At 40.0% G+C, this 14,151-nt stretch overlaps 1 protein-coding gene across 5 annotated transcripts in view; it reads left to right on the top strand.

Moving 5' to 3' along the window:
- The window catches only part of LOC106094019 (peptide transporter family 1), a 75,785-nt gene extending 61,926 nt beyond the window's left edge, over window positions 1-13,859 (top strand). For 4 of the 5 annotated variants that reach the window (XM_013261197.2, XM_013261196.2, XM_013261198.2 and 1 more), the window contains 3 exons: window positions 5,272-6,601; window positions 6,660-6,896; window positions 13,169-13,856. In XM_013261197.2, the coding sequence (XP_013116651.2) occupies window positions 5,272-6,601; window positions 6,660-6,896; window positions 13,169-13,456 (1,855 nt within the window). In that variant the 3' untranslated portion in view covers window positions 13,457-13,856. Of the gene's footprint in view, window positions 1-5,271; window positions 6,602-6,659; window positions 6,897-13,168 lie in introns of all 5 variants that reach the window. The other variant, XM_059367506.1, reaches the window with a different exon arrangement.
- Window positions 13,860-14,151: the final 292 nt, after the last annotated feature.

The following is a 14,151-nucleotide window of genomic DNA, read 5'->3' as shown; positions in this document are numbered from 1 at the left end:
GGATGAGAGTTGCGCGCTCTATTGGCTCAAGAAATCAAGATCCAAGGTCGGTTTATATGACAGCTATACCAGATTATGAATCGATTTAAATCATACTAAACACAGTTGTTGGAAGTGATACAAAAATACTACATGCAAAATTTCAGTCAAATCGGACGATAACTGCTCTCTCTAGTGGCTCAAGAAATCAAGACCCATGATCGGTTTATATGGCAGCTATATCAAAACACGGACCGATTTAAACCATACTTGGCATAGTTCTTGGATATCATAACAAAACACGTCGTGCAAAATTTCATTCCAATCGGATAAGAATTGCGCACCTCAGAGGCTCAAGAAGTCAAGACCCAAGATCGGTTTATATGGCAGCTATATCAAAACATGGACCGATAAGGTCCATTTACAATCCCAACCGACTTACACTAACAAGAAGAATTTGCGCAAAATTTCAAGCGGCTAGCTTTACTCCTTCGAAAGTTAGCGTGCTTTCTACAGACAGACAGACGGATGGATGGATGGATATAAAATGTCACGACGGTCAAGAATATTTATGGGGTCCCAGACGAATATTTCGAGTATTTACAAAGAGAATGACGAAATTAGTATACCCCCATCCTATGGTGGAGGGTATAACAACTAAAAGCGTGCTAGGTTCGGCCGTGCCGCACTTTGGATACCCACCACAAAGGATAAATTAACCACCCTCTTTTATAACAACTCCACTACCATATCCATAGTAACATGCAATTAGGAGAAGGTCTGTATCATATTTCATTTAGGTCCTGAGAACCCTTATACAAGTCACAGTTTCAGCGAAATCGGGCAACAAATCCGCATTTTATGGGATTAAGACATTACATCGAAATATCAGTCTATACGACAGCTACATCTTAATATAGTTTAATCAAGTCACTGGGACCAATTCCAGCAAAATCTGGTAATAAATGCGGCTTTTATGGGCTCAAGAATCTTAATCGGCAGATCGGTCTATATGGCAGCTATATCTAAATATAGTAAATATAGGAGACTTAAAGTAACACACTGTTACAGTGAAATCGGGTAATAAATGCAGCTTTTATGGGTTGCAGACATTAAATCAGAAGATCAGTATATATGGCACCTATATCCAAATATGATCCGATCTGAATCATATTCGGGTCAGGTGTTGGGAGGCTTCCGACAAATCTCTGTTTCAAATTTCAGCAGATCGGCAGCATCGGGTTATTAATAAAGTTTTTATGGGCTTCAGACCCTTATAGTCCAATCTAAACCATATTTGGGCCATATTGCGAGAGGCTTAAAACGACTCAAATTGAAATTTAAGCGTAATCAGGTTATAAATGCAGCTTTTATATGCTCAAGATCCCTAATCGGCTGATCGCTCTATATGGCAGCTATATCTGAATATAGACCGATCTGCACCATATTTGAGTCTTATATCGGGAGGCTTAAATTAACTCACTATTTAAAATTTCAGCGAAATCGAATGATAATTGCGGCTTTTATGGGCTAAAGATCCTAAATCGGCAGATCGGTCTATAGGGCAGCTATATCTAAATATAGTCCGATCTGAGCCATATTTAGGTATGATGACGGAGGGCTTAATACATCTCACTGTTTCCGGTTTCAGCGAAATCGGGTTATAAATGCAGCTTTTAGGGGCTCAAGACCCTTAATGGGCAGATCGCTCTATATGGCAGCTATATCTGAATATAGACCGATCTGAACCATATTTGAGTCGGATATCGTGAGGCTTTAAGCAACTCACTATTTCAAATTTCAGTGAAATCGGATAATTATTGCAGTTTGAAACCCTTAATCGGCAAATCGGTCTAAATGGCAGCTATATCTAAATATGGTCTGATCTAAACCATATTTAAGTCGGATGTCGGGAGGCTTAAAACAACTCACCGTTTCAAGTTTCAGCGAAATCGGGTTATAAATGCAACTTTTATGTGCTCAAGACCCTTAATCGGCAGATTGCTCTATATGGCAGCTATATCTGAATATAGACCGATCAGAGCCATATTTGAGTCTAATATCGGGAGGCTTAAATCAACTCACTGTTTCAAGTTTCAGCGAAGTTGGATTATATTTGCGATTTTTATGAGCTTAAAACCCTTAATCGACAGATCGGTCTATAAGACAGCTATTTCTAGATATGGCCCGATCTGAACCATATCTGAGTCGGATGTCGGGAGTCTTAATACAAGTCACTGCGACAAATTCCAACGAAATCGGGTTATTAATGCAACTTTTATGGGCTTACGACCCTTAATCGGCAGATCGATCTATATGGCAGCTATATGTAAATATGGACCGATATAAGCCATATTCGGTTTGAATATCGGTACCCCTAGTACAATTTCTTGTTTATGGATTAAAACCTTAAATCTCCAGATCGGTCTATATGTCAGCTATATCCAAATATAGCCCGATTTGGCCCGTTCAAGAATTTAACCTGCGTAAAGAAGAAATACGAGTCTACGAAAATACGAAAATTTTAACCCAATATCTCAATTTTTAAAGACTGTAGTACTCTGACGGACACACGGCCGGACAGACACACGGACATCGTTAAATCGCCTGAGAAGTTAACGATGATCAGAAATATATATACTTTGTATATTTGCAAATGGATATTTCGATGTGTTGGAAACGGAATGACTAAATGAATATACCCCCATCCTATGATGGAGGCTACAAAAAAATGTTTAGCTTTGAAGAGAATGAAAAACAATGATAACGGCAAATTTACGGGTGCTGCTATTTCTATTTTGGGTCTTGGCAAATAAAAAGGTGAAACTTCCATGTCTAGCCATGTCCGCCGTCTGTCTGTCGAAAGCACGCTAACTTTCGAAGGAGTAAAGCCATCCACTTGAAATTTTGCACAAATACTTCTTATTAATATAGGTCGGTTGGGATTGTAAATGGGGCCTTATCGGTCCATGTTTTGATGTAGCAGCCATATAAAGCGATCTGGGATCTTGACTTATTGAGCCACTAGAGGACGCAAATCTTATCCGATTTATCTGAAAATTTGCATGAGGTGTTTTGTTACGATTTCAACAACAGTGCCAATTATGGTTTAAATCGGTCCACAACCTGTTAAAGCTGTCATATAAACCGATCTGGGGTCTTGACTTCTTAAGCCTCTAGAGGGCGCAATTTCTATCCGAATATAAGTAAGTTTAAGCTCCGAATATAAGTAAGTAAGCTTACTTATTTCAAAATAGAAACCACATACACATAATGGTTACCATCCATTACCATACACCCAAATCGATGGTTCGTTTCACATAAATGAAAAAAACGTTGGACTTTGTTTGCGATGAAAGTGCATGCTTTTGAATATAAATTCTTGCAAAAATTTGTGATAAATAAAAAGCTTGTTTTACCCTGACTACGCCTTTCATTATACCCTACACCACCGCAGTGGTACAGGGTATTATAACTTAGTGCATTTGTTTGTAACACCCAGAAGGAAGAGAGTTAGACCCATCGATAAGTATTCCGATCGATCTCCCATATATATGCTCATCTGACTTGCACCAAATTTGCAATAATGAAGTTATTTGTTAACCAAAATGTGGCAGGAAGGATTTTCTTTTGACTCTTGATATTATTGGCGAATTTCATAGAAATCGGTTCAGATTTAGATATAGCTCTCATACATATATCGTCCGATTTTCACTCCTAGAGCAACTTCAAGCACATTTATTGACCAATATTGCCAAAATTTTGCACAACGGCTAACAAAATATCTAACAAAATATCTAAGTTCTTGGTCGAAATCGGTTCAGATTTAGATATAGCTCCCAAATATATATGTTCTTCTGATTTGGACTAATATTGCAATAATAAAGTTAAATGTTAACCGATTCTCTCGAAATTTGGTAGGAAGGATTTTTTATTGAGCAAAATTTCAGCCAAATCGGAGAACTCAAGAACCCAGATCGGCTTATATGCCAGCTATATCAAATTATGAATCGATTTGAAATCGAATAAGGACAGAGGACGTTTTCAATTCCTTCGGCGGTTAATTGTGGGAGTGATATATCGAGAGAGCCTTTCATCGGATTCGTGGTTTCCGAGCCATTGATCATCGGCGAATGGATCTGCTTCTCTCTCCCTCTCTCTATCACTTTTCTTGGAATGTTCAATAAATTTACTGTTCGTTCATCAACCTGTATTTATCACCACTAAGCCGACAATCGTGGCTAAGATCCTGTCATCACTTGTACCGGTGTTGGAAAGTGATATGACAGTACACCACAAATTTCCAATGCTAGTCTAGTTACAACGCTTCTGCGTAGATTCCGAATTAGGTCATCCTTGTCCATATCGGGCAATATTTACATATAGCTGCCATATAGACCAATCTGCCGATTCGGAGTGTGAAGCATATAAAATCCACATTTATTACCCGATTTTGGGTAAAATTTAGTACAATGAGTAGAAGTACGTCTCTTGTTGTCTGGATATGGGCCAGATCGAACCATAATTTGATATATCTGTAATGAGGCCGATCTGCCGATTTAGAGTCTTGGGACTCGCTTATAAAAAGGAGGTCCCTTATTATTGAGCTTAAATTTGAATTGAACAGCACTCATTGATACTCTTATGTAAGAGAGTGCGAAGTTTGCCCCTGTTCCTTAATGGAATTTTCATGGGCGAATTTGCAATTTTGAGTTGGACTAGGCGTTCCGTTTCGATATAGTTGCCACATAGATCTGCTGATTTAGCATCTTAAGCCCAAAAAAGGCGCATTTATTGCCCGGTTTGAAATTTTTAACAATGACATGGACTCGGCCTGCTATCCGAAGCGAATATTGCCTAGATCGGACCATGTTTGGATATAGGTATAGGCTCGATCAGGGTATTCTGATTCTTAAGCGCATAAAAGTAGTTTTTAATAGCCGATTTCGTTGAAATTTGAAACTGTAAATTGTATACGGCTTGGTATATACGATCCAGATCAGCTTATATTTGGATATTAATATGGATATAGTAGAGTTATAATAAAATAGCTGTTAAATATATCCATGGTGATGGGTATCCAAATTTCAGCACGGCCGATAATGCTGATATCAGCAGACTTATTTCTTTGGGTATACCAGTACCTTCATGATCCAATATTGACAATTTTCAGCAGGGAGGTTTCCCACACTCTGAATTGGTTTAATTCATGCACAAGTTCATGAGTTTCCAAACAAAAAAACAATTCTTTACGCACATAAATAACTCTCCCTCTCTATTTTTTTCTTTTAGGGCGGTCACCATATTGGGCCTGGTGCTCATAGCCATAGGAACCGGTGGCATAAAACCTTGCGTATCAGCATTTGGAGGAGATCAATTCCGTTTGCCAGAGCAGGCAAAACAATTGGCCACATTTTTCTCGTTATTCTACTTTGCCATCAACGCTGGCTCCATGATCTCTACATCGGTAACACCTATTCTCCGCGAAGATGTCCACTGTTTCGGCGATAACGATTGCTTCTCTTTGGCTTTTGGTGTGCCAGCCATATTGATGTTGTTGTCCGTAGTGATATTTGTGGCCGGCAAGAGATTGTACATCATGAAACCTCCTGCAGGAAATATGATTTTGGGTGTATCACAATGCATAACCAAGGCTATCGGAGGCTGGCATAGAGAACGTAAAAGCGTGCCACGAAAACATTGGTTAGACTATGCCGAACCTGCTGTGGGTAAAAAAATGGTTTCCGATACCAAAATCTTGTTGAAGATTTTGGTTTTATTTTTACCCTTCCCCGTCTTCTGGGCACTATTCGATCAGCAAGGTTCCCGTTGGACCTTCCAGGCAACCCGTATGGATGGCGAAGTTTTTGGTTTCTTCATAAAACCCGATCAGATGCAGGTCATCAATCCTTTGCTTATCTTGGGTTTCATACCTCTCTTCGACTATGTGCTGTATCCTTTGCTCTCATTGGTTGGCATTCGCAGACCTTTGCAGAAACTTACCCTTGGTGGACTTTTGGCGGCCGGAGCTTTTCTGCTTTCGGCCTTTGTTGAATTGAAGTTGGAAGCTGTGGCCCCCGTTATGCCAGGAAAAATGACCTCCCAGCTTAGAGTTTACAATGGCATGCCTTGCAATTACAAATTTTTAAGCGAATTCCCCATGAGCAATGCAAACAATGAGACCTTCGTCCCCGCCCTGGACATGTGGGTGGAGAAAGAAGTTAAGGCACCACAGCTAACAGCCTACAGATTTGATGCTTCCTCAGAGGATGCCTCCTGCCCTGGCATATCTGGTGTGTTTAATGTAAAGCCAGGAAAGGCGGTCAGTTACTTCATAGCCAATGATCGAATGCATGAGTTCATCGATAGCCCCGAACAGCCCAAATTAGGCAATCCTTTATTGCGTGTAATGCTGAATGTACCTGCTGGCCAGAGTAATTTCAGCATAGTAGATGCATCTGGAACTATGACAGAACTCTCCTCATACAACACCTCACAAGCTTTGACCGTAACCCGAGGAGTGGTTGTTTTGAATCTTAATGGAGCGGCCGTCATGAATTTGACTGCACGAGCTGGTGGTGTATATGTGCTCATGGCTAATGGAAACTTTAAGGAAGGATTTGTAAGTATGTTTTTATTTTTGTTTGTTCTATTTTTATGCGATTTTATTATTGTTGCAGAATTATAAAACTCATGTCGTTACGGAACCCAATTCAGTCCATATGCTTTGGCAGCTACCACAAATTATTGTCATAACTGCTGCAGAGATTATGTTTTCCATTACGGGTTTGGAATTTTCTTTCACACAGGCGCCACAAAGCATGAAATCCGTATTACAGGCATGTTGGTTGCTATCTGTGGCCCTAGGCAACATGTTGGTGGTGGTTATAGCGGAGCTTAAATTCTTCGATTCTCAGGTAAGGACATTTTTCAGGGCAACCTAAAAGACTTTATTCTCTACAAAAAAGGAAAACTAGAAAAAGGTGATTTTGGAAATCGTATTTGAACAAAATTTTATATAAGAATCATGTATTGGCGAAATTTTCAAAAAACGCAACATAATTTGAAAAAATTTGTTAAAAAATCTAAATTGAACATTTGTTGTCTTTAAAATACTTATTATTGATTGGTGATGACGAGACGACACATTTCATTAAGAAATGATATGCGTATATATGACACTATCATACCTACAAAAGGTAAAAAGGTGTTAAGTTCGGCCGGGTCGAACTTCGGATATCCACCACCTCGGGTACATATATAAACCACCTTTCGTCAGAATCCAGTGGCTACGTATCCGATATAGCTCATCTTCGTACTTTACCTGCTCATGGACAAAGAAAAGAATCTGTGCTAAGATTCAGCTCAATATCTCAATTTTTACAGACTGTAGCTTGAATTCAACAGACAGACGGACGGGCATGGCTAGATCGTCTTAAATGTTTACGCTGATCAAAAATATATATACTTAATAGGGTCGGAAACGAATATTTCGATGTGTTGCAAACGGTATGACAAAATGAATATACCCCCATCCTTCGGTGGTGGGTATGAAAAGTCCAAAAAATACTTTGGCTAAATATGAAACAAATGTACTTGAAACTACTCGAGTACGAGACTGAAACTAATTGAGCGCCCAAAAAACATCAGTATGTGGACCTCTTTCTAAGCAAGAATAAAATACTTTTGAAGACCACAGACCACACGACGGCTCCAAATGGAGCACTCGCACAATATGTGGAAGTGGCAGCAAGATCGGTTTATATGGCAGCAAGATCGGTTTATATGGCAGCTATTGGGTTGCCCAAAAAGTAATTGCGGATTTTTCATATAGTCGGCGTTGACAAATTTTTTCACAGCTTGTGACTCTGTAATTGCATCCTTTCTTCTGTCAGTTATCAGCTGTTACTTTTAGCTTGCTTTAGAAAAAAAGTGTAAAAAAAGTATATTTAATTAAAGTTCATTCTTAGTTTTATTAAAAATGCATTTACTTTCTTTTAAAAAATCCGCAATTACTTTTTGGGCAACCAAATATATCAGGTTCTGAACCGATTTAAACCATACTTGACACAGTTGTTGGACTTGATACCAAAACACAACGTGCAAAATTTCAGTTAAATCGAACGAGAATTGCGCCCTCTCGAGGCTCAAGAAGTCAAGACCCAAGATCGGTTTATATAGCAGCTAAATCAAAACATGGACCGATTTGGCCCATTGGCAATCCAAACCGACCTACAATAATAAAAAGTATTTGTGGAAAATTTCAAGCGGCTAGCTTAACACCTTCGAAAGTTCGCGTGCTTTCGACAGACAGACGAACGGACATGGCTAAATCGACTTAAAATGTCATAACGACCAAGAATATATATACTTTATGGGGTTTTAAACGCATATTTCGAGGTGTTACAAACAGAATGACGAAATTAGTATATCCCCATCCTATGATGGAGGGTATAAAAAAGGGATTTGAAATGGTGCATGGAGATTGACTCACTTCTTCTGATGGGGATGCCGCTCAAGTCACTCTTTTTAGAGTGGCTTGATGATAGGTGGAAAACAAGATGGACGAACAGTGACAACGGTCCTGGGGACTTGAGACATGTTCTGACACAATGCCCGTACTGCGACAACATTACAAATTATATCCCCATCCTATGAAGGAGGGTATAAAAAAGGGATTTGAAATGGTGCATGGAGATTGACTCACTTCTTCTGATCTGGTGCATGGGTATGCTGCTCAAATCACTCTTTTTAGAGCGGCTTTATGATAGGTGGAAAACAGGATGGACGGACAGTGACAACGGTCCTGGGGACTGGAGACATGTTCTGACACAATGTCCGTACTGCGACCACATTACAAACTAAGCCCTTGAAAACGAGTAGTTTATTGCAAGGTTGTTTCAAGGTTAGCCACCTTTTATCAGAACAATGACGTGACTTAATGGAGGTGCGAATACCAGCTGTCTATGATGACTTAAGACTTCTCATAGTAGGAATAAGAGGGAATGAAAGAACAGACGATTTTACAGTGGAAGCCAGAGCACTGCAGTCAATAAACTTGGTTAACCCAAAGCATTTCGAGTCGACGCAGTCCATGTTAAGGACGAGAGCGACGAATGCTCATGAAAAATTGTAAATTGCAAATTTTGTCCATGCACATCCCATTAAGGAACAGTGGCAAACTTCTCACATATCAATGAGTGCAGTCCGATTCAAGTTAAAGCTCAATGACAAGGGGCCTCCTTTTTATAGCCGAGTCCGAACGGCGTGCCGCAGTGCAACATCTCTTTGGAAAGAAGTTTTACATGGCATAACACCTCACAAATGTTGCCAGCATTAGGAGTGGAAAACTGAATTTTTTTCTGATGGTCTCGCCAGGATTCGAACCCAGGCGTGCAGCGTCATAGGCGGACATGCACTACGGTAGGACGACGAAAATGCTATGGGGAGATCCAGATCGTGAAAAGGCGGGGATATTACTGAAAGGAAGTTAGAAGGAGGTCAGTATAGCTTCCAGTAGCATAACGGGACACATAGGACTACGAGCTCACTAATGCAAGATCGGTACGCCAAGTGATAGCATGTGTAGGATATGTGCGGAGAATGATGAGACTTTGGAGCAGACACTGGCACTTAGGTGGATACACAATATCCGACATAAGTTATCGAAGTTATTTTCAAATTTTTAGAGCGCACATGTTACGTGCCTTTCGTTAGAACTCTAGGCCACTGGGCCTTGGTCAACCTGCAACTTGAGCTGGAGAAACATCGATAATAACAACATTCGTTATTTTCCATATTTCTAATAATAAATATCGATAGTATCGATTCTATCGTTAATTTTCCAAAACCTATTATTCAAAGGAAAATGAGAAGTAAGAATCAGGAGATCGATTTATATAGAAGAATTATCAATGCACAGACCGAAAAAAACCAAATTTAATAATGCCAGTTGAAAGTCACGAGAGAAAGCCTTATACAAAATTTTAGCCCACTCGGATGAAAATTGCGACCTCTACAGGCGCAATGTATCTTATAGGATATTTTCAGTGTCGGAATGCTTATTTTTGTTCATTTTTGCAAAAAAAATAGCTTTTCCGATAGTATTGATAGGAAAAATATCAAAATCGATATTCAGACCAAAATATCGATAGTGCCATCGATATTTTTCTAGCTCTACCAGCAACCCACCATCGATCCATTTCTGGCTAGCTGATCGACCGCCTTCCACACTACTTCTCGATGGTCCGGACGAAGCAACGTCTGTCAACGTTCCCCATGGTTCGAAAAAAAAGATTTGCATCTTCTTACCAGTATCGACCTCATATGGCCCGACGCCAGAGTCTGATCAGGCAGTCGGTCCTGCATCTACATCATCTCCAAAGCTTTTATTATCAGGAAGACCTGCGACTAAAAGACGCTACACCCGTTCAGAAGCTTATAGGACTTCCTAATTCCAAGGAACTAAATGAAGAATCCTGACACACATGCATGTATTTTAGACCTCTTTGTGTACCCGGCACTGGATAACTATGAGCACCACACAGGCTGGACCTTTGAGCTCTGATCTGTGTGGTGTTGTTTGTTATCACGAGAAGCTTAGCTGCGAGCTACCGGGCGCGTCCACAGGTTGCGGATAGTGGAATGCTGCATACGGAATAGCTGCAATTGGAGACGTGGACAATCAGTGGCATCGAACGGAGAGTCTAAGTGGGATGCCGGTTGGCACCGGCTCTTGTATAAATTCTGAGTGACTATGATGGTCGATATGATAAGACGAGTAATTGGTGTCTTTGTTTAATCAATGGTCATCATGTTACTGCGGCGATCGGTCCTTTGGACCGCAATGAGCTTTCTCACTTATAAAAGCTAGACGAGGATCGCCACCTCCACATATAGACATGTGGCTACAACAACCTGTCTGTGTGTATAGAAGGTTCTGAGAAACGTGGAGTACGCTCAGTCTAGAGACGCTAGACCCGTCCAGAAGCCTTTAATAAATTTTCCATGCACACTCCATTAAGGATCAAGTGACACTTCTCTCATATTAATGAGTGCTGTCCGATCAAAGTTTAAGCTCAGTGATAAGTGACCTCCTTTTTTATGCCAAGTCCGAACGTCGTGCCGCATTGCGACACCACTTTGTAAAGAAGTTCTAAGATACCTCACAAATATAGTAAGAGGATAAAAACCGCTACAAATTTTTCTGCTATTCACGCCGTGGTTTGAACCCATGCGTTCAGTGTCATGGCGAACATGCCAACCTCTGCGCCACGGTGGCCTCCAGATGCCTATATCAGTCTCGACCTGACATAGCCCGTCCCCAGAGTTCGATCGGGAAGCAGGTTATGCATCGACATCGTCTTCAAATATTTTATGATGATGTAGAGCTCCTACTAAAAAGCGCTACACCTGTTCAGAAGCCTTTGTGACTCCTAATTCCAAGGAACTCAATGTAGAATCCTGCCCGGACCTCCCATCCATTTTATATGTGTACAGTAAATTATGGGAAAGGCGGAGTACGAACACACTAAAACCCCCTTTCCGTTAATACGACGTTCAGCCCTTTAACAAGGAAGTACCTGGAAATCCCAAAAGTAACATTCTTCCTAATTGAGCCCCCCACTAGTGATGAGTTAATAATACCACCTTTCATTATCGTATTAACCGAATTACCAAGAGAGAGTAGATCCTCATATTCATAAGATAGTCGTGCATATACTCCAACATTACCTTATTAAAATCCCAGTCGTTTTATGTCTACGAAGATCGATATCGCATATCCCCAAAATTACATCGATCTACCCAACCACATCATGAAGGGCACTGTCAAACGACCGACCCTTAGTGTAAGTATGCTGGTATTTGCATACCAGTGATGCGAGGCCACCGTAGCGCAAAGAGGTTAGCATGTCCGCCTACGACGCTGAACGCCTGGGTTCGAATCCTGGCGAGACCATCAGAAAAAAATTTTCAGCGGTGGTTTTCCCCTCCTAATGCTGGCAAAATTTGTGAGGTACTATGCCATGTAAAACTTGTCTCCAAAGAGGTGTGGCACTGCTGCACGCTGTTCGGACTCGGCTATAAAAAGGAGGCCCCTTATCATTGAGCTTAAACTTGAATCCGGCTGCACTCATTGATATGTAAGAAGTTTGTCCCTGTTCCTAAGTGGAATGGCCATTGCCAAAATTTGCAGTTTTTGATGGGTAATGAAGCTTTCTTAAATACACGTGAAGTAATATATCATGGGTCTTAAAGACGAAGGATGAGAATAATTTTACTGTAGTCCTTAAGCAGCGAGTGCCTTGCTTTCGCGAAGAAAACCAACCTAATCTCACACCATCCAGTCGGCACATAGTCCAGTAAAACGTAGCTCTTAAAAATCACCACGACAATTAGTATGGCACGCGGTTTTGTTTTATGCAATAAATCTATCATTCGTTACCGTCGGCTTATAGGGTTCAAAAGAGTTCACCTCCCAGACTTCCTTCCGTTATCATATCCTCAACCACGCACAGTTACTCACTTCGCGCTTCCCGTCCAACTACAACGACCTGCTGGCTTCTTCCGAGCACTCAGTGAATTGCATCGCAGACAGGGCTAACTCCGTTCAGGGCTAACTCCGTTCAGGGCTAACTCCGTTCAGGGCTAACTCCGTTCAGTCATCTCTCAGCATGCTTCCAAAGGGATTTCAGGTCCTTAGAGAGGATCCTACAGAACCTAGAAGATCACTCCCACTATCGCCTGGTAAAGACAGACCCATGAGGCTCTCATAAGCAACTTCACTTCGCTCTTGTACTTGTTTAGGAATTCCTTGTCGCTCCCTGTCCGGTAACAGCCTGGTTTTTACTTATTTGAGAACTATATTGTCTATATTTCGCACATGAGGAGCATGAGGAGCTTTAGGGATCCACCGACAGGGAACACCAAATTTTTCTTGCATGAATGCTGTCGGAAGAAAGTTTTAGCTCAATTATTAAAAAAAGTCCTTTTTGTAGCCAGGTCTGAAGGACATTTTATTGCATTGCAGATTCAAACCCAGGCGTTCAACAAAGTATTCTAATTAAATAAGTTTTGACAAATTTTTCAATTTTCCATTCATTCTGAATTGTGTTCGATATCTTAACCCGCAATCCTATGCCTAATCTGATATACTTTTAACATATTATTTGCATCAATTTTTTTCTAGGCTGCAGAATTTGCTCTCTTTGCTGGTCTGATGATAGTCGATATGTTCATATTCATGCTTCTGGCTATGCGTTACGAATATGTAACACACTCGGAAGAAGAAGATCCTGAAACGGGAGAAAAGTCGGAAAAGGCCAACAATGGGCATCTATCACAATTGCCTTCCAACAAAGAAAATCAATCATATAAGACATCTAAGGAGAGTACAACGGAAAAGGGAGAACATGATTCATCGGCGCCCAATGGAATCTCAAATGAAGCCTACGACCACAATGAAGAAACCAAATGAGAGACTTGCTATGCTGAAAAGAGAATTGATAGAAGTCTGCGTTTTCCTCTTTCAATTCTCTATGTGATGTGTACTTAGTTAGTTCATAGTATAGAGAGAAATAGATATGTATCTCCAATTTGCCAAGTACCTTTATTTTTCTTTATATCTCAAAACTTTTTATTATTTTTTTGCTATTGTAAAACCCAAAATTTTCATCTTTTTCATGATGCTTATTTATTCATAATTTTTCTCATTTCATTTTAAAGGATGTAATTTTTTATTCCAATCTATACCTTTGTTCCCCCACGTATCTGTTATACATTCAATAGCTGTAACTGTTATACATCTTTGTTATAATTCAACATATTAAATTAATGCATGTGTATGTTATGTATGCCTTTTCTTATTCTATATATTACTCTAAGTTGTTTAAGTGTATATTTTGTAAAAAATTTAAAAATATTGCTCGAATTTATATTTTGTAAATTTTTTTAGTATACCATTTTTTATTAGAAAATTTTAATAAAAATTCTGTACATTTTATATATTTATAACCAGATATGGGGAAATTCGGATGTCAACGAAAGGGGTGAGCTGTCTATCGAATATATTAAAGTTGCAATCTGCAGCTCCGTGGAGGATACATCTAAGGCCTCTAGGCTAAGGAAGATTCTGTCCTCTAGACCTATTACGATGGGTGTATTCAGAAGTCA

This window comes from Stomoxys calcitrans, chromosome 4, assembly GCF_963082655.1.
Source record: "Stomoxys calcitrans chromosome 4, idStoCalc2.1, whole genome shotgun sequence".
In the NCBI taxonomy this organism is placed as follows: Eukaryota; Metazoa; Arthropoda; class Insecta; order Diptera; family Muscidae; genus Stomoxys; species Stomoxys calcitrans.
Note: the sequence above shows the minus strand (reverse complement) of the source record. Positions and strands in the feature narration are given on the sequence as shown.